Source organism: Sciurus vulgaris, assembly GCF_902686455.1.
Source record: "Sciurus vulgaris genome assembly, chromosome: 15".
Lineage (NCBI taxonomy): Eukaryota > Metazoa > Chordata > Mammalia > Rodentia > Sciuridae > Sciurus > Sciurus vulgaris.
Window position 1 is genome coordinate 13,136,687 of NC_136476.1, and position 21,711 is coordinate 13,158,397.

A 21,711-nucleotide genomic window follows, 5' to 3' on the forward strand; every position below is an offset into this window, starting at 1 on the left:
CTTATATAAGGTCCAGACCATTCAATTACATTTAACTGAAAGCTTCCTGCTCTTTCTAAAACTCAGTACTAGGTGCTAGAGGTAGGTGGAAAGCAGACTGTCAAATATAGTCACTGCCCTCCAGAAGCTTGCAGGTTGAGTGGAGGATACTATTTCTGTATATTAATGATAAATGACATATATTAAATTATATATAATAATATTAATTATATTAAATCATATAAAAATGGTAAAGTATAAATGATAAAAAGGTGTAGGCGAATGGATGAAAATATTAAGGTATACCTTAGAGTAAAAATTAAGGAATTAATTTTCTGGTTACCATGAAACCAATGATAAAAATGTCAAAAATGATTGCTTTAGTAGAGTAAATTTATTTCACTTACGTCCCCAAAGAGTCATCTGAGTAGACATTGAGACATAGACAAGAGAAGTATAGAATTAATTAGCTTTACCTTAACTTTCTTATATGTTGCTCTCCTATAGCTCCTTAACTCACAGGCAACTAAACCTATCATGGCTGTTCCCAAATACCGCCTCCTGTAAATAATATCATTTTAGTGTAGTCAGAAATGTTTTAAGCCATTTCCTGTGTTACCCATGCAGAACTAGACTTAAAAAACCAGATTTACCAACTTAGAGTTCAAAAAGGCATGAGAAATAAGGATCAAGTTAAAATAATGTTTCTTGTGAGAATGAACCAGACATTTTTCTCTCTGTGGATTTAGGATTTTTAAAAGTAAGTATTGGTCAGCTAGTGCTGTGTCCTCTCTCCAAAGCTGTTTAAACAGCTGCATGATTCATCTCTTGTTGGGGGACAGTGTAAATTGGTTAAGCCTTTCTGGTAGATAATTTATTAATATTTGTCTCAGTCTCAACCTGTGTGCACAGCTAATCTGCTTCTGGGGATAAATCTTAAGAAGATAAGAATACTAGATATAATTACAAAGGTATTACTCACTATGTGTATTTGTGCATGTGTTTATTATGTTTTAATTCATTGAAGAGATTAGAAATCTAGGTTGATTTAATGCCTACCATGTTCAGGCACAGTTCTGAATGCTGAAAAACCACAGTCTGAGGTTACCAGGGATCACAGTGAGCAAAACTTTTCTATCTGCCACGATATTTTAATCAACATAAATTAATACTCCCAGTGGTAGTAAAATTCACAATCCATTGTATCTGAAGACACACATCCACTGTCATTGCTCATTGGGCATGCTTGGCAGACATGCTCTCAATGTTTAAATTGAAGGGGAGGCAGGAAGATTCTTCTCTGGCTTGCATTTAGCCTGCTAGTATCCACATTGGAATGTGTGGGGTACTGGAAATTATAGTGCAGAATCAACAGAATGAGACAGTATCTCCTTCCGTGCATCTGAGAGCAGTGATTTTCACTTCTGCCACCAAATCCTAGACTAGAAAACCACAGATTCTTGTGATTTCCTTGATATTAGTTCATCAATAGTCAGAAGGTGCCCCTCTCCCAGTTGCATTTTTGTGTTATCATGTTGAAATTCATGGCTGTGTGTCTTCTCGGCTCTCTGTGTGTCTGATTGGCATCCTCCATGGTTGCTGGCGCTCATACCCAGGGAATGTGTGTCCCCTCACAGATGGCATATCTGGCATTCCTCATGCTGTTCACTTACACTGTGTTGGTGGAGATGGAGCCCCAACCCAGCGTGCAAGAGTGGCTTGTTATCATTTACATCTTCACCAATGCTATTGAGAAAGTCAGGGAGGTGAGTTCTTCTTCTGCATTTGTCCTCTGCCTACCTCTGGGAGAGGCGTTCTCAGGTCTGGTGATGCAAATGGACGTGTGGAGGGTGGGAGAGAGAAAATTTTGATATTGATATGCATTCTCCAAGAAGTTCATTGGGGGAAAATTCCTTATTTCAACCCTTCATCCTTGTCAAATTCTTTCTGCTGGTTGCTGGACTTTGGAAGCAGTTATCTCTGAAGCAGACGGCTTAGTGCGTTTATAAGGCCTAGAATGATAGGTGATGCATCTAGGTGTTATTAACCTTCCAACTATTTGATTTCCACTAAGTGCGTATTTTTTGTGGGATTGATTTTTTTTATAGCCTAGCATTATCTACATGTTATCAGTGTTACGTGACAGCGACACGTAAATGCTGAAGTTGCAGAATATATAAGGAATTCATTTATGGCATTTGAAAGTTCCTACTAAACACCTTTGAAAACTGAAGTTGAAAATCCCTCTGGAGCAAGTAATCTAAGAAACAAAAAAAAAATTAAATTTTCTTTTCTAGTTTTCATTGAGTCAGTTAAAAATGAATATTTTTTAATGCAGTTATAGCTACAATCACAAATAGTTATAACTTAGACTGTTTTAGATGTCAAGGTATATGTATTTCCATGTCTTGGCACTTACATACATTTATTTTGTCCTATTACCATTTGAGCAACATTAAATACTAAGTAATAATAATGCTTTAATATGTATAATATATACTATAATATATAATAATATATTATTAATTATAATATTAATAATTATAATACCATAATTTGTATAATAATACTATGTATTCTTAGTAATTATACCTACAATACCAACTAGTTACTTATGTGGTGTTCGAAGATTACAGAAAATAATTCAGTATAAAAACATTTGAATTTTTTTATGCTTTAGGGAGAACATGTTTGCTATTTTACATTTCAGTTTGTCTGTAAAGTATTTCAAGGGTAATTGCTTACAATAGTGAGCTCCAATATCACATTCCTACTAGTTTGTTATCAACTCACTAAATAGCAGGGGTAGGACTAGATTTCTTGGTTTCAATCCAGTATTCTCTGCATACTGCTGATCTCATGGAATGGAATCATAGTGATATGGATCCATTGCAAAATTGAGTTTTAAATTGTCTTGGTGCTTCTCATCTTAGTTTTGGATTAATGAAATCTAGAAAGAGTGCTTTTTTTCTCTTTAAAAAAATTTCTAGGGGAGTTTCAAGTAACTACCTAGTGCTAGTGCTACACATTAATGTTAATTGAATTTTTAATTAATTTTAATTAATAGGCATTAAAATATATTCATAGAATTTTTTTTTTGTGTGTGGTGCTGGGGATTTGAACCCAGGGCCTTGTTTAAATAATTTGTTGCCTAGAATAATGTTAGTCTCGAATTCCTGCGTGATGTGAGGTGGAGCAGTACAAAAAAAGATTGAACACAGGACTTTGTGCACCTTAGTCGAGCACTCTGCTAATGAGCTGCATCCCCACCCCTGTGCTCCATTTTAAAAAATTTCCCTCTCTTTCTTCTTCAGATCTGTATTTCAGAACCTGGGAAGATTACTCAAAAGGTGAAGGTATGGATTAGTGAGTACTGGAACTTAATGGAAACTGTGGCCATTGGCCTGTTTTCAGTTGGCTTTGGCCTTCGGTGGGGTAGCCCTCCTTTTCACACAGCGGGAAGACTAATCTACTGCATAGACATCATATTCTGGTTCTCACGGCTCATGGACTTCTTTGCTGTGAATCAACATGCAGGTCCATATGTGACCATGATTGCAAAAATGGTGGGTACAGTCTGGTTTTTATATGTAAGTGTTTGTAATGAATGGTTCTGCCTAATTTCATGGTTCATATAGAATAGTTTGACTTTTGGAATTATTCCTAGAAGTACAGACAGATAATTTTATCACTGTTTTCTTGATAACCCCAAACTCATATATATAACAAATGTCCTTGGGTGACATATTGGATCATTGATCCAGACAGTCCTTTGGTTTAGCAGATAATATGGAATTGAGTCAACTTAGTCTCTGGGCACAGTAATTCCATGGTGTTAGATTTGTGTAAGTCTACTACCAAAAATATTTTCTGCTAGTGTTAATTTAGTCTTTTATCACTCACCCTTACTACACTCAAATATAGGGCTTACTATGGCCTCACACTATACTAAGTACCTTGTGTATGTGAAGTTTTTAGTCTTCATAACAACTTTATGAGACAAGTAGCATTATTAGCCACGTTTTACATAGAGGGAAATGGAGGTTAAGTAAACTCAAGGGCATGTGTAGGGGAGCCAGGATCCTAAAGTGGGCCACCTGGCTCCCGTCTGTCATCTGAGCTTGCTGTGTAGTTGTGTCAGCCTGCTCCATTTGACTTTTGGCAAGTACCTAAGACCATCATTACTGTTTTTTCCTTCTAGAACATTCACTGATGGGGAAGGGGCATGTTCTGGAGAGTGGGAGTAGTGCTGAAGCACAGGAAGGTGATAGAAAAGGGAGAACCTGCAGGACTCAGAGACAGATTTTTCTTACGTTACATTTTTTTTCTCTAGTCTTGGTGACATTGGTATTTATTAAAGGACTGTATGAAGTAACCAGTATATCTCAGTGACTTAGCACAAAGTTATGCTAACTTTGACTCAGGAGTGACTCAGGAGGTACAGAACCCCTTCATTTTGTGCCCTAGTCATTTGTGGCTCCTAAGTTTTCCATGGCAGAGAATGAGGGGGCTAGAGAGTCTAATGGCTTTAAGGACCTGGACAGGAAGGGAACCAGGTCTCACTCCAAAACCCATTGGCTAGAATGGGTCACATGGCCCTAGCTTAATAGCAACGAGATAAAAATATTGGGGACTATTTATGTATGATGTGTCAAAATGTCACGTGTAACTACTGTCATGCATAACTAATTAGAACAACAACAACAACAAAAGCAGACAGGCACAGCAGTGCATGCCTGTAATGCCAGTTACTGAGTCTAGAGGCAGGAGTGTTACAAGTTTGAGTCCAGCCTGGGCAACTTAGTAAGGTCCTGTTTCAAAATAAAAAATAAAAAGGACTGGTAATGTAGTTCAGTGGTGAAGTCCCCCTAGGTTAAATCTCCAGCACCACAAAATGAAACAAAACAAAGCAAAAAAAACCCCAAAAGGTTGGATATTAATTAAAAGTTGCTCACATTTTATTAGTTTAAAAAAAGAAGCATGTGTTCTCTAATCACATTTGTGTGGGTCCATAGATTACTTTGACCTGAAACACATATTGTGCAGAGAAAAGAAAATAATATGCCAAAGAAAATCCAGCTGTTTATGGAGTAGGGCATTTTGGTTTATGACTAGACAATGTTATTGCTAAATATAGTTATGATGGCTGCTAGTGTTTGATTTGTTTTTAATTTCCAATCCATGGTCAAATTCCAGTTGAGCTGTGCTATTTTGCAGGCAGCAAACATGTTTTACATTGTCATCATGATGGCCATCGTCTTGCTGAGCTTTGGAGTGGCGCGCAAAGCCATCCTTTCACCAAAGGAGCCTCCATCTTGGAGCCTTGCTCGGGACATTGTATTTGAGCCATACTGGATGATGTACGGAGAAGTCTACGCTTCAGAGATAGATGGTACATATGGGATTTGGCCAACATGCAGAAATTGAACCTTCATAGATAACTCAGTTAAAAAAATAATCTGGAGAATACTCATCTGAATCTTAGATGTACATAAAGTTTGTAGCATTCTGCTCAGTGTCTGGGGAGGGTCTGGGGACCGTGATTGCTTCTCTTTCTCTTGCTCATTCTCATTCTCTCTTTGTAGTTTGTTCAAGTCAGCCATCTTGCCCTCCGGGTGCTTTTCTTACTCCATTCCTGCAAGCTGTCTACCTCTTCGTGCAATACATCATCATGGTGAACCTGTTGATTGCCTTCTTCAAGTAGGTGATTTTAATTAGATGCAGTTGTTTTATTTAGGTATAAGCTGGGAGTTGGCATGTTAAGAAGGTTTACATGTATGTTGAGAATGTAACCTCTGTTTTTGTGTTTCATGTTTTATTTACAATGATTTTAAAGCATGGGCATGAAACTCCTGTTAGGAAGGAAGCAGAGCATGGAAGGCAATGAATAATGAGTAGAGAGAAAGCGTGATGAAAGAGCCTGAGAAGAGACCTCGAGTTGTCATTGAACAGTCAGGTTCATGCAAGAACAACAATTTATGGAGTTGAGCATGGACTAAGGAGTTCTTGATGCACTTTCTACACGTGGTTCTCAGAATATCTCATTCTCTCTTTCTCCTTCATCTACATCTCCTTTTTTATGGATTACCTTTGTGTCTTGGGCTACACTATGCTTATCCTTTATATTTATTTTATTTATTTATGATCTTGTTTGGTTCCTGTTTATCCTTTTTTAAGAAAGATGTTTTAGATGTTGATAGACCTTTATTTTATTCATTTATTTATATGTGGTGCTGAGAATTGAACCCAGCGCCTCACACATGCTAGGCAAGTGCTCTACCACTGAGCCACAACCACAGACCCCTGTGTATTTTGACACATTTCACTTTGTATCTCAAATCCAGTTCTCCTTACACTCCAGACAGGTAGATCCAACCGTCCACTTCCATCATTGGTCAGAAGTATAGTAGTTTTATTTTAAGTTTAAAAGGTCCAAACTCTTGATTTTTCCTCTTTCTGCACGTATACTTACTCTACTTCTAGTCTATTGCAAATATGTGGGGAAGAACACGAGTTTCTTTTGAAACACCATCTTTTCAACTGTTCAGAAACCTGTGGGAGTCATTCTTAATGTATTTGTATCTGGAAACTGTTAGAAACTCATGTTGAGTCAGCCTTTACCTGTCTGACCACCTCTTGCTACCCTGCTCTTACCATAGTGCCTCCTCATTTAATTTTCTGCTTCTGTCTACAGCCCATCTCTTCTGTTCTCCATACAGTAGCCCAGGTAAAACCCCTTGAAAACATGTCAGATGAGGTCACTCTTCTGCTCCAGAACCTTGAGTGGCTCCCAATTTTCCTCTGAGCAAAAATCAAAATTCCTACAATGACCCATATAATACTGTGTGATTTGGCTTCCCTGTCTTTTCAAATCATTCTGTACCCTACTTTCCTTTAACTTATTTCTGTTTTTAGTCAGGTTTTTTTTTTTTTTTTTTTTTTTTTTTTTTTTTTTGCCCCTGGGACCAAAATACCTGACAAGAACAACTTAAAGGAAGGAAAGTTTATTTCGGCTTATCCAGAGGTTCAGTCCATGGTGGGCTGACTGCATAGCTCTGGACCCATGGCAGGACATGATGGTGGAAGGGTGTAGAGGAAGAAAACTGCTCTGTCCATGGTGGCCAGGAGGCAGAGAGATAAAGGAAAAGGGGCCACAGGGAGAGCACCTCATACCCAAACCATTACACTCTCCAACCATACGGGCTGCTCTCAGTTTTTCTAACAACACAGATGAATTTACACTCATGTTCCCTTTGGAGTGCTCCCCCATCAGATATCCACGGGGCTCCTTCCCTCATGTCCTTCTACGCCTAATTTAAGCATCACCGTTCAAGTTTAGCTCTCTCTACTCTTCCATATCCTTGGCATGTCTTGTACCCCTTCTTTTTTTAATGCTCACATACAGTATAGATATAATATGGTCTATGTTTTATTTATTCATCATGTTATTCTGTTATTCAGTTCCTCTACTCCACAAGAAGAAGTATTTTTGCTCATGAATTTATCCCAAACACAGAAAAGAGTGTCTGCTTGCTTAATAGATGTTTAACCAATGAAAGCAAACTAGTAAAGCATTGGAAAGAGGCTGGTGTTTTCTAAATGCCTTTTATAGGCGAGGCACTGTGCTGAGTATTTTATTCACTGGTTATCTTACTGAAGAAAGAAAAAAAGAAAATTGGTTCATGGAATCTAAGTAAAAAAGTAGAGAAATTAGAGGCCCAAGGTAGGCAAAATAAATCATATCTCCCCAAAATGCCTGTTGTGTTTTTTGCACCTGTGTACAGAGGACATATCTTCTTACTTGTTATAAGACTAGATGTTAACTGTCATCTCTCTTAGCCTGGCTGTTTTAGGACTATCTAATGTTTATTGATATTTAGACATATTATGGATTTTTAAAAAAAAATTTTTATTAAATTTTTTTTATTTTTACAGACACATTGTTGATTCATTGTACACAAATGGGGTACAACTTTTCACTTCTATGGTTGTACACAATGTAGATTCACACCATTCATGTAATAATACATATATATAGGGTAATACTGTCTGTTTCATTCTACTGTTTTTCCATCCCCCACCCCTCCCACCCCTTTTTCCTCTACACCATCCAAAGTTCCTTCATTCTTCTCTTCCCCCTGCCACCTGCCATCACTATATATTGTCATGCACTTATCAAAGAAAACATTCAGCCTTTGTTTTTTTGGGCTTGGCCTATTTCACTTAGCATGATATTTTCCAACTTCATCCATTTACCAGCAAATACCATAATTTTATTCTTCTTTATGGCTGAATGAAATTCCTTTGTGTGCATATACCACAGTTTCTTTATCCATTCATCAATTGAAGGGCATCTAGGTTGGTTCCACAATCTAGCTATTGTGAATTGAGTAGGTATGAACATTGATGTGGCTGCATCATTGTAGTATGCTGATTTTAAGTCCTTTGGGTATAAACCGAGGAGTGCGCCAATAGCTAGGTCAAATGTTGGGTTATGGCTATTTTTGATATCTCAAGTAATATTAAAAAAGGATGTGAGATTTTTGTTTCTCAAACATGTTGGGTGTCAAAATGGAGGCTGAGAAATCCTCACGTGGTCCCATCTTCTAATTTTAGAGATGAACATGCTGAGGACCAAACAAGCTGAGTGATCCCAGATCTGACTACTTGTCCAGGGGCCCTTTAAGACAATAATAAGACAATAATAGCAATAATTAAAAAGTACCTGAAATACACTATGAACGTCGCCACCTGCTGGTGGACAGGCTGCAGTCATGTTTGAACTGACAATTTGTCATGGAGTGGTTCTCACCACTTAATTGAGATTCTAATTCAGTAGTTCTGGGATTGGGCCTGAGGATTTGCAACTCTGGCCTGTTCTCAGGTGATGTAGATGCTGCTGGTTCAGTGGCTGCACTTCGAGATCTACTGTTCCAACCCCACCACCTATGTGTGAGCTGTCCACTGGATGCATCCTATGAAACATTTCCTATTATCCGAAGCTGGCTTTTTCTAGGACAGTTCCAGTTCTTTCTCCTTGTCATTGCTTAAGTTTAGTTTGCCTGTGTTTTTATTAGCTAAATTTGGCTACCCTACTCAAATTCCACTCTGCTCTCTTTCTCTGAAGAAACTAAATTTTGTTAGTCTGAGCAAAATCTTAAGATGGATATTCCATCATGCTCTCCTCTCATGTCATAGATTTATGTAGTCAAAGATCATATGTTGTTTTGAATAACTACCACTCACTCTTATTTCCATCTGGAGTTTTATAATGTCAACATTTCCTGTCTTCCTATTATAACTGATGTAATTTAAGGGAAAGTCCAAAGTGACCTACCCAAAAAGAGGTAGAATAGAGAGATCAGAAAAGTTGTACCCTAAAGAAAGAATCTAACTGCGATATTTTGGAATAGCATATTAAAACATTGTCTCTCTCTTTCTACAACTCACAGCAATGTATATGTAGATATGAAATCCATTTCAAATAAGCTGTGGAAATACAATCGCTATCGCTACATCATGACCTACCACGAGAAGCCCTGGCTGCCCCCTCCGTTCATCCTGCTCAGCCATCTGGGCCTCCTCCTCCGAGGTCTGTGCTGTCATCGAGCTCCACATGACCAAGATGAGGGTGATGTTGGATTAAGTAAGTGTTTACTGGTGGGGAAGGTGGAAGGAAAAGAGTAAAGGGTGGAGGTACATTATGAAGACACAATGGAGTATTGAGAATTAAATCAAGGGCACAGGATGAAAGACAGTGTTAACTAGCAATAGACTATCAGCTGGTGCACCAGGTCTAGGTAAATCCATTGACCTCATTTTTGGTCTTTTGCCAAGAGGAAGTGATACTTTGTAAGAAAGGAACAGGTAGGGGCAGGATCTCTGCTTGAATGTGGAAGGGCTTTCTGTCATCTGGAAACTGTATTTTTTTCCCTGCTGACCTGGTAACTCAATGGAAGAACTCCTAGGGAGCCTCACCTGATCCTCACTCATTTCCTTGTTGTGGAAGGTGGAACTCAAATAGAAAGCCATTCCAGAAGGCCCTGGGTCTAAGGGAAATAGAGAAGCAAGGCTTTGCTTAACTGATGAACCAGTCATGGGTGTCTGGTTGTCTCATCAATGGAGGATGGAGGGAGTTCTGAAAGGGATATTTTTAATTTTTAAGAACTTCAATTCAGGAGGCAGAAATATGGAAGTATGGGTTCTCGCTTTTTGTTTCTTTTTAAAGTGCAAGTCTACATATTTTGACATTCTCCTAGTTCATCTTGTTGAGCCTAATAATTTCTTGATTTTTTTTTTTCTCTTCATGGTGCTGGGATTGAACCCAGGTTTCCCGGCAAGAGTAGGAAGCACTCTACACTTAACCACACCCCCTAACCCTCTTATTCAAATCTTGACTATGATATGACTGCCATATGCACTGTCCTAAAAGAACAAGTTGCTCGCTCTGCTTCTACAGACCCCCTGTGGTTTCTGTCAAGCAATCCCACAGTTGGTTGGTGCCAGATCCATTTCTAGATAATTCCTACACATAGAAGCCAGAGGCATAAAGTCACAATACTTTATTCTAACTCTTATCTAAAATACCTCTGAAAACTGAAACTCTTTAAATAAAAAAAAATTTTTTTTCATAAACAGGAAAAATTCTTTTGGCCAGAGGAGGCCAGAAGAGGGAACTGATATAAAGTCATGTATTCTTTTTATCCCTTGCAGTATTATTATTCATTGATTTTATTGCAGAAATAGTAATGTTTTGATTTTGGAGACTGTTCTAGCCTGAACTAAGGAGTTCATGTTATTCATTTTGTATGCATTGTATGACTTTTCTAAAACTAAAAAAGAAAAAAAAATTGAATTATATTGCAGATAATGGATAGTGGACAGTTTATATGAATAGGGGGTCACATTGCCCCCTGAAGTCTTACTATGGGGTTGATAGGTCATATGCTTTTGCTAAGTGATAGTTTGTTCTGTGAAATACTGTTTTTCCTCTTGAGTCACTTTGAAGATGTTTCTTTTTAAAAATTCTTCCTAATAGATGTAGCTCTTAGAAGGAAGCCAAGGCACAACCAAAGTTAATTTGGAGACTTATAATTATACTGTAAATTTTAGGCTTCTAATAGCAGTCCCAGGTATTGGTTGCAGAACCACTACAACCTCATGGAGTGTGACCCAGTGAAGAGATTGTGGAAGCTTTGCCCAGACTTCCTGGTATCCTGTGAAACAGGCTTTCCTGGGCTTACTGTTATCATGGCTTATAGGATAATTCTATTAAAAAACTCAAGTAAACTTCTCAATTGGAGGTGACTTACACCCTGAGCTTTGGAACATTATCATGGCCTTGCTTCCGATCCTTTGCGCTGAGGATAGAGATATTTACACGCGGGGCAGCAGTGCCACCTGGCGGATAGTGATAGGAATGCTCCACATCTGCGAGGCGCACTTATCTCTGAAATTACAGTTTGGATAGTTTGCCCTCAGGGACCCACTGCGAAGACTCACATCAGGACAGTTTTTTTAAAAAAAATTTCTATAGCCTCTATATTTATTATATAAGACTACATAACACAAAGATAAACTGAAAGGTAAAAAGGATATACTCTCAAATATTAACATGGCTATTTCTGAGTGGTGCAGTTAGGAATATTTTCATATTTCTACATTTGCTTATATAGATTTCCTAAAGGCTCTACAATCAGCATACGAGAAATTAAAAAAATGAAAGTAAACTGTTCTTTCAAACCTTTTTCCCTCTGCTTCTACTATATTCCTCTGCCATTGACAAGAAAGCCCTGTGAAGGAATCATCCTCTTCTGAAATATTTACCTTCTTTCTCAGTTTTGGCATAGTACGTGGTACTTCATAAATTATTCTTTTTAAAAATTTGTTCTTTTTAGTTTTACATGATGGTAGAATGTATTTTGACAAATTATACATACATAGAGTATAACTTGTTCTATTTAGGATCCCCCTTTGTGGTTGTACATGACGCCAAGTTACCCTGGTGGTGTATTCAAACACAAGGCTAGGAAAATTATATGCAATTAATTCCACTGTCTTTTCTATTCCTCTCCCCTCCCTTCCTTTTGTTTTCCTTTGTCTAATCCAATGGATTTCTATTATTCCCCTCCCCACACTCCTTCATTTTCAGTTAGCATTTATGCATTCAAGAGAACATTAGGTCTTTGGTTTTTTTTAGGACTGGCTTATTTCACTTACCATGATACTCTCCAGTTCCATCCAATTATCAGCAAATGCCATTATTTCATTCTTCTTTATAGCTGAGTAATATTCCACTGTGTATATACACCACATTTTCTTTATCTATTCATCTTGAAGGGCACTTAGGTTGGTTCTATAGTTTGGCTATTGTGAGTTGAGCTGCTATAAACATTAATGTGGCTGTATCGATATAGTATGCTGTCTTTAAGTCCTTTGGGTATATACCAAGGAGTGGGATAACTGGATCAAATGGTGGCTCCATTCCAAGTTTTCTTGGGAATCTCCATACTACTTTCCAGAGTGGTTGCACCAATTTGCAGTCCCACCATCAATGTACGAGAGTACCTTCTTCCCCACATTCTGGTCAACATTTCTTGTTACTTGTGTTCTTTATAATGCCATTCTGACTGGAATGAGATGGAATCTCAATGTAGTTGTAATTTGTACCTCTCTAATTGCTAGAGATGTTGAAGTTTTTTAAAAATATTTTTTGACCATTGTGTTTCTTCTTTTGTGAAGTGTTGTTCAGTTCCTTTGCCCATTTATTGATTGGGGTTATTTGTATTTCTGATGTTAAGTTTTTTGAGTTCTTTGTATATCCTGGAAATTAATACCTTGAACACTGATGCAAAAATTCTCAATAAAATGCTGGCAAAACACGTACAAAAACATATCAAAAAGATAGTGTAACATGATCAAGTGGGGTTCATTCCAGGGATGCAAGGTTGGTTCAACATAAGGAAATTAACAAATGTAATTCACCACATCAATAGACTTAAAGACAAGAATTGCATGGTTATTTCAATAGATGTAGAAAAAGCATTTGATAAGATCCAGCACCCCTTCATGTTCAAAATACTAGAAGAAGTAGGGATAGTAGGAACATACCTCAACATTGTAAAAACTATTTATGCTAAACCCAAAGCCAACATCATTCTAAATGGAGAAAAATTGAAAACATTCCCTCTAAAAACTGGAACAAGACAGGGATGCCCTCTTTCACCACTTCTATTCAACATAGTCCTTGAAATCCTAGCCAGAGCAATAGACAAAAGAAATTGAAAGGATATGAATAGGAAAAGAAGAGCTCAAACTATCCCTGTGTCCTGATGACATGATTCTTTATTTAGGAAACCCAGAAAACGACTTCAAAGTTTCTAGAACATATAAATGAATTTAGCAAAGTAGCAGGGTATGAAATCAACACCAATAAATCAATTGAATTTCTATACACCAATGATATATCAGCTGAAAGAGAAATCAGAAAAACTATTCCCTTTACAATCGTCTCAAAAAAATAAAATTTTTTGGGAATCAATCTCACAAAAGAGGTGAAAGACCTCTGTAATGAAAACTACAGAACACTAAAGAAAGAAATTGAAGAAGACCTCAGAAAATGGAAAGATCTCCCATGTTCCTGGAGAGGCAGAATTAATATTATTAAAATGCCCATACTACCAAAAGTGCTATACAGATTTAAAGCAATTCCTATTAAGATCCCAAAAATCTTCTTCATAGAAATAGAAAAGGCAATCATGAAATTCATTTGGAAAAGTAAGAGGCCCAGAATAGCCAAAGCAATCCTTAGTGAGAAAAGCAGGAGGCATCACAATACCAGACCTTAAATTATACTACGGAGCTATAGTAACAAAACAGCATGGTATTGGCACCAAAACAGACATGAAGACCAATGGAACAGAACAGAAGACATGGAAACACACCCACATAAATACAGTTATCTCATCCTAGACAAAGGTGCCATAATCATACATTGGAGAAAAGATAGCCTCTTCAATGAGTGGTGCTGGGGAAACTGGAAATCCATATGTAATAGAATGAAGTTGAGTCCTATCTCTCACAGTGCACAAAACTCAACTCTAAGTGGATCAAGGACCTAAGCATTAGACCAGAGACCCTGAACATACTAGAAGAAAAAGTAGGCTGAACTCTCCATTATGTCGCTTAGGAACCGACTTCCTCAATAAGACTCCTAAAAAGCAAGAAGTAAAATAACATCAGGAATCAATAAATGGGATGGTATCAAACTACGAAGCTTCTTCACAGCAAAAGACAGTTGTAAAGTTTCCTGTTCACAGGAGATTCTTTAATGCAAACAGATATTAGAGTTGGGTGGGAGTGGGAGAGACTAGATTTTTTTTTTTTATGTTTGAAAAATTATTTCATAACAAGTATCAGAAAATATTGTGTGCTTCAGATGTGAACAAATTTTACAACCGAACATTACTCTTTTTAGCTATATTTTTCAATTTAAAATTAGTATTTTTTTGTCCTTTATTGTACTGGAAAATCATAGAATATTTGCATTTTTAAAAAATCCCAGAGAAATGTAATAGTTATTTTCTCCCTAATTTCAGTGAAACCACTCAAGAAAGAGAACTTTAAAATTTTATCCTTTTAGTAACATCATTTCATTCTGGTATGTTCCAAGTATTAGAAACTTGCTTAAAAGATGATATATTTGTCCATTAGTTTGATTTTTTTTTTTTCAGTGCTGGGGATTGAACCCAGGACCTTATGCTTGCAAGACAAGCACCCTTCCTAACTGAGCTGTCTCCCCAGCCCATATTTGTGCATTAGGTAGGAATGGGAGCCAAGGTAGTAGATGGAGTATGAACACTGAATTTTGATGACAAAGTGTGCTATCCTCATAGTATCACAAATTGATGTATCTTTTAACCAGTTAATTGTAATTATGTCAGGGAAGGTTACAACTCTGTATGATCATTGGTATTAGTAATGTCTCCTTTTTCAACACAAAGACATATACAGTGTAACACGTAAAGCATCCTTACACTTACACTTACTGGATTAATTTCAACAGACTCGACCTTATTCTAACCTTGATTTTAACCTTAGGTTACTTATTGTATTTCAATCACTAAAGTAGTTGGCAGAGACAGAGAAAAAGATAAATCTCTCCCCATTTGCATATATATGGAGTGAATTTTTGTTACTGTGTAAAAACATTCTAACTTATGAAAATATTGAACAGAAAGTATGTTCTCTGGATAAATCATTTTCAAAGAATAAGTGGGAGAGACTCGGCCTGGTATTTCCAGCTGTTTCTTTCTTTCTTTTTTTTTTTTTTTTTTTTAATTATTCTTTTTAGTTGTACATGACAGGAAAATATATTTTGACACATCATACATACATGGACTACAACTTCCCATTCTTCTGGTTGTACATGACGTGAAGTTCCCACTGGTCCTGTATCCAGCTGTTTTTATGTAGTACATCTCCATTAATATTAGGAACACAATGTGGCAATCGTTTATCATACAAGCTACATTTCTTTCAGTTTTATTTTTAAAAATATTTATTTGTGGATTTTTGTGGTACTGGGGATTGAACCCAGAGCTTTGCTTATGCTAGGCATGTGCTTTCCCCCTGAGCTACACTCACAGCCCAGTTCTATCATTTTTAATACAAGTGAAGGAAAAAAAAACCTCATATCCTTTGTCCATTTTGTGTCGCCATAGCAAAAACCTGAGACTAAGTATTTCTAAAGAAAAGAAGTTTATACTTGACTTCGAACTGCAGGAGTTTGTACTCTAAGCCTCCCCTTTTAGGCAGATTTTGTACTTGAAGATTTGCAACACTTTGAAAAACTCAAAGACCAACTGCATAGAAACGTCAACAAAATAAAGAAAAAGTTATATCAAAGTTATATCATGAATACATCAAAATTGTATAGATAGTAGTCTATTTTATCAATACATTAAAATATGCACAAAGTATTACTACTGCAAATTATGCACAAAATTATATGAAAACTAAAATTTATTAAAATGAATGCAGGCAGACCATTTAGGTGCCATTTTTAATCAAGAGAAATTTAAACAAATGTAAGATGTGATGTTAAATAACAACTATGTAACAGTAACTGTGCTACACACCATACTACTGTGATTATCTTGTAGCCACCTATTGCTGTTGTGGTGAGCTAAAGTGTTGTAACTATCTACTTAAAATTCATGAAACACTGATCATCACATCAGCAGTTCATCTTTCCGGTAAGTTGCTTACCACAGTAAAAAGTGATCTCTCAGTTCTTCCAAAATTTTCACAATATATTATACATATATCAGATAGAACATGTATTAATCATGTTTTTGGTAAGACTGCTCATCAACTGCAGATTACTAACAGCCTTTTGCAAAGTCAAATGTTATATGTAGATTTTTGAACACACGGACCTCAGTGTCTCTAACCCTCACACTGTTCGAGGGTCAGCTCTATTTAGCTGGCAGCTTTGGAGGCTGAAAATTCAAGATCAGGTGGCTCCATCTGGTGGGCCTCTGGTAAAGGCCTTGGTAACATGGCGGATGGCATCATGTGGTGGGGATGCATGGGAGTGGTTAGGTGCATGGAGAGACAGGAGGCAAGAAGTGGGAGTCTAGGCTTGTTCTAAATGATCTTGTGAAAGCCACATTAATCCCTTCTAAGGATGGTGCCCCATGGTGTGATCATCTCACAATGGTTCTACCACCTCAGCATCACCACATGGGGGACCAAGCTCCCAGCACATGGTCCTTTGGAGGGTACACTAAAGCTGTATCCAAACCACAGCATATCCTGTATCAGCTTCTATTAAAGGAAAGAATGGTCCTTTATATCTACAAAACTTACTTCCACAGAACTCTACCTGAGTAAGGAGGATCTGAAAAAACTTCATGATTTTGAAGAGCAGTGTGTGGAGAAATATTTCCATGAGAAGATGGAAGGATTGAACTGTAGCTTTGAGGAACGAATCCGAGTGACATCAGAAAGGTAAAAATGTTTCCCTTTTTTAAAATTCCCAAAGCCTGATTCTATTAGAATATCTGAAGGAGTAGAAAGATCCGCTTTCAAATCCCAGAAGTTTGAATTCTCTACAATTTGAATCATTTATTAGTGTATGTAATTCATGTAATCAATTTGTATTTTTTGAGCATCTATTGTATGTCAGCTACTCTTCTTGTTTCTAAGATTAAGTGGAGAATAAGAAACTCTACCCTTAGAGGACTTACATTCTAGTGTATGCTGTAATGGGGGAGGTTTAAAGGAAATGGAAGATGTAGACAATAAAAAATAAGCAAGGAAACACATCATTTAATATTAGTAAAGAGCTATGAAGAAAAATGAAGAAGTTTAAGGGTATGGGAAAGGATGATGGTGTGGGATCTTGCAGAACTGGGAGGTGGGCTGGACTGTGCTAAATAGCCTGGTTCAGGAGGGTTACTGTGAGACATTTGAGGAAGAGAGGCCCAAAGGAAATGAGAGGAGTGGGCCAGGCAGGGCCACCACGTGGAATAGTGTACCCTGCAAAAGGAACGCAGATGCAGCCACCTGGGTCCCTAGGGGTGGAGTACAGCATGGTTATGGGGAGTCATGGAGTCTCAGGATAGGCAGCAGCTGCCTGACCAACAGGTGGGTGGTGGAACTGGTGGCAGCCTGAGGAGTCCTGGAGACAGTGATGACAGATAACTTTTGTTACAAGTTTCACTGTGAAGGGAATCGAGATGGAATGTAAGGACATGGTGAGCTCCTTGTGTTTCGTTTCATGAGGAGAAAACAAAATAAATAAATGTGGTCCTGGAAATGCACCATCAAGGGAGAAACTGCAGAAGCAAGGGGGAGGCAGTTTGCTGAAGGGAAGTCCTTGAGAAGCTGGGTGGATGGAGGAGCTGGGCTTTTCCCCCAAGAAAGGAAACAGGAGAGAATAGGGACAGGAATCTGAGGAAGCAAGCAGGGTGTGGGCATACAGCTCTTGAGGCAAAACCATCAGCTGAGAGTACTTGTGGGTATGTACAGGGAAAGCCATTCAAAGGTTTGAGGAAAAAGAGAAAGATGTGTTGAAGAAAGTGACTACAGTGGACTCCAAGGCATTGTGGATGTGGTACCAATTGTAGATGCATGACTTTGTGTTAAAATGTGGAAGACTGAGCTCCGACCTGCCCCGCGGCCAGCTCCGGCCCACCCGCAGGTCGCTTCAGAGACCAGGACAGGGCAGCCAGGGACTTCCCCAAGCAGCCCGGCTCCCTCCGGTGGGAAGCTCCTTTCTAGGCTAACTTCTCGGAGCAGACCGTCCAGTGAGAGCCTTTCTACACAGAGCCAGCCACAAGTCCCCAAGCCAGTGGAGACCTCCGACCTGCAAGCAGCCTCTGGGACCAGTGTAGGGCAGCCAGAGACCTCTCCAGGTCTCTCTCCCTGGAACCAGTAGCGGGCTAGGGGCAGCATTCTTCGGAAGCACTGCATTATCAAGTTACTCCAAGACGTCAGGCTACTTAAGGCTGGGAGGTGATACACTGGAAATCTACAGGGACACTATAAGCCAATAGAGGAAAATCTGCAATATCACAGAGTCCCACTGACAGCCGACCAATATGAGAAAACAAGGGAAGAAAATGTCCCAAACAAACCTAGATACTATATCAATAAAACCCAATGACAGCACAGCAGAAGAAATGCCAGAAAGGGATTTCAGAATGTACATAATTAAAACAATCAGGGAAGCAAACGAGGAGATGAAAGAGCAAATGCAGGCATTAAATGATTGCACCGATCAACAGTTAAAAGAGCAAATACGGGAAGCAAAAGAGCATTTCGATAAAGAGTTAGAGATACTGAAAAAAAAAAAAACAAGCAGAAATCCTTGAAATGAAGGAAACAATAAACCAAGTTAAAAACGCCATAGAAAGCATAAACAATAGGATAGAACACCTGGAAGACAGAACCTCAGATATTGAAGACAAAATACTTAATCTTGAAAACAAGGTTGACCGAACAGAAAAGATGGTAAGAAATCATGAACAGAATCTACAAGAATTATGGGATATCATGAAGAGGCCAAATTTAAGAATTATTGGGATTGAGGAAGGCTTAGAGAAACAAACCAAAGGAATGAACAATCTATTCAATGAAATAATAGCAGAAAATTTCCCAAATCTCAAGAATGAAATGGAAATCCAAGTACAAGAGGCTTATAGGACTCCAAATATACAAAATTACAACAGACCCACACCAAGGCACATTATTATAAAAATACCTAACATACAAAATAAAGACAGAATTTTAAAGGCCGCAAGAGAAAAGAATCAGATTACATTCAGGGGGAAACCAATAAGAATATCAGCAGATTTTTCAATCCAGACCCTAAAAGCTAGAAGGCCCTGGAACAACATTTACCAAGCCCTGAAAGAAAATGGATGCCAACCAAGAATCTTATACCCAGCAAAACTTACATTCAGATTTGACAATGAAATAAGATCCTTCAATGATAAACAAATGCTAAAGGAATTTACAAAAAGTAAGCCAGCATTACAGAACATTCTCAGCAAAATATTCCATGAGGAAGAGATGAAAAACAATGATGAAAATCAGCAACAGGAGGAACTAGCTTAAAGGAATAGCCAAATAAAGGAGAAACCAAATCATGTCAAAAAACAAAAATGAGTCAAATGACTGGGAATACAAATCATATCACAATAATAACCCTGAATGTTAATGGCCTGAACTCATCAATCAAAAGACATAGACTGGCAGATTGGATTAAAAAGAAAAATCCAACAATTTGCTGCCTGCAAGAGACTCATCTCATAGAAAGAGACACCCATAGACTAAAGGTGAAAGGATGGGAAAAAACATACCATGCACACAGACACAGCAAAAAAGCTGGAGTATCCATCCTCATTTCAGATAATGTGGACTTCAAGCCAAAACTAGTCAGAAGGGATAAAGAAGGACATTACATACTGCTTAAGGGAAGCATAAATCAGCAAGACATAACAATCATAAATATCTATGCCCCGAACATTGGCTCATCCTTGTACATCAAACAAATCCTTCTCAATTCCAGAAATCAAATAGACCACAACACAATAATACTAGGCGATTTTAACACACCTCACCTCTCTCACTGCTGGATAGATTGTCCAAACAAAAATTGAATAAAGAAACCATAGATCTCAATAACACAATCAACAATTTAGACTTAACCGACTTATATAGAATATACCATCCAACAAAGAACGAATACACTTTCTTCTCAGCAGCACATGGATCCTTCACTAAAATAGACCATGTTTTATGCCACAAAGTTACCATTAGCAAATACAAGAAGATAGAGATACTACCTTCTACTCTATCAGATCATAATGGATTGAAATTAGAAATAAATGACAGAATAAAAAACAGAAACTTATCCAATATTGAAGATTAAATAATACACTATTATATGATGAATGGATAACAGAAGACATCAGGAGGGAAATTAAAAAATTCTTAGAAGTAAATGAGAACAAAGACACTTCATATCAAAATCTCTGGGACACTATGAAAGCAGTACTGAGAGGAAGATTTATTTCATGGGGCGCATTCAACAAAAGAAGTAGAAATCAACAAATAAACAACTTAACACTATAGCTCAAAGCCCTAGAAAAAGAAGAGCAGACCAACACCAAAAGTAGTAGAAGACAGGAAATAGTTAAAATCAGAGCCGAAATCAATGAAATTGAAACAAAAGAAACAATTGGAAAAATTAACAAAATAAATAGTTGGTTCTTTGAAAAAAAAATAAAATTGATAAACCCTTAGTCACACTAACAAAGAGAAAGAGGGAGAAAACTCAAATTACTAAAATTCGGAATGAACAAGGAAATATCACAACAGACACGAGTGACATACAAAACATAATTAGAAGCTATTTTGAAAATCTATACTCCAACAAAACAGAAAACCTCGAAGACATCAACAAGTTTCTAGAGACATACGAATTAACTAAACTGAATGAGGAAGACATACACAACTTAAATAAATCAATTTCAGGCAATGAAATAGAAGAGGTCATCAAAAGCCTACCAACAAAGAAAAGTCCGGGACCAGATGGGTTCTCAGCCGAGTTCTACAAAACCTTTAAAGAAGAGCTCATTCCAATACTCCTCAAAGTATTCCATAAAATAGAAGAGGAGGGAACCCTCCCAAACTCATTCTATGAAGCCAATATCACACTGATACCTAAACCAGACAGAGACACTTCGAGGAAAGAAAATTTCAGACCAATATCCTTAATGAAAATTGATGCAAAAATTCTCCACAAAATTTTAGCAAATCGCATACAAAAATATATTAAAAAGATAGTGCACCAGGATCAAGTGGGTTTTATCCCAGGGATGCAAGGTTGGTTCAGCATCCGGAAATCAATAAATGTCATTCACCATATCAACAGACTAAAAGTTAAGAATCACATGATTATTTCAATAGATGCAGAAAAAGCATTCAATGAAATACAGCATCCCTTCATGCTCAAAACACTAGAAAAAATCAGGGTAGTGGGAACATTGCTTAACATTGTAAAGGCCATCTATGCTAAGCCCATGGCCAATATCATTCTAAATGGTGAAAAACTGAAAGCATTCCCCCTAAAAACTGGAACAAGACAGGGATGCCCTCTTTCACCACTTCTATTCAACATTGTTCTTGAGCCTCTAGCCAGAGCAATTAGACAAACCA

The 21,711-nt window shown here is 37.6% G+C and overlaps 1 protein-coding gene across 1 annotated transcript in view; it reads left to right on the top strand.

Moving 5' to 3' along the window:
- Positions 1 to 21,711, top strand: part of TRPM6 (transient receptor potential cation channel subfamily M member 6) — a 155,587-nt gene that overhangs the window by 78,870 nt on the left and 55,006 nt on the right. Inside the window, 6 exon segments of the mRNA XM_079112114.1 lie at positions 1,617 to 1,745; positions 3,294 to 3,545; positions 5,197 to 5,371; positions 5,565 to 5,679; positions 9,432 to 9,625; positions 16,860 to 16,992. Coding sequence (XP_078968240.1) covers positions 1,617 to 1,745; positions 3,294 to 3,545; positions 5,197 to 5,371; positions 5,565 to 5,679; positions 9,432 to 9,625; positions 16,860 to 16,992 — 998 coding nt within the window.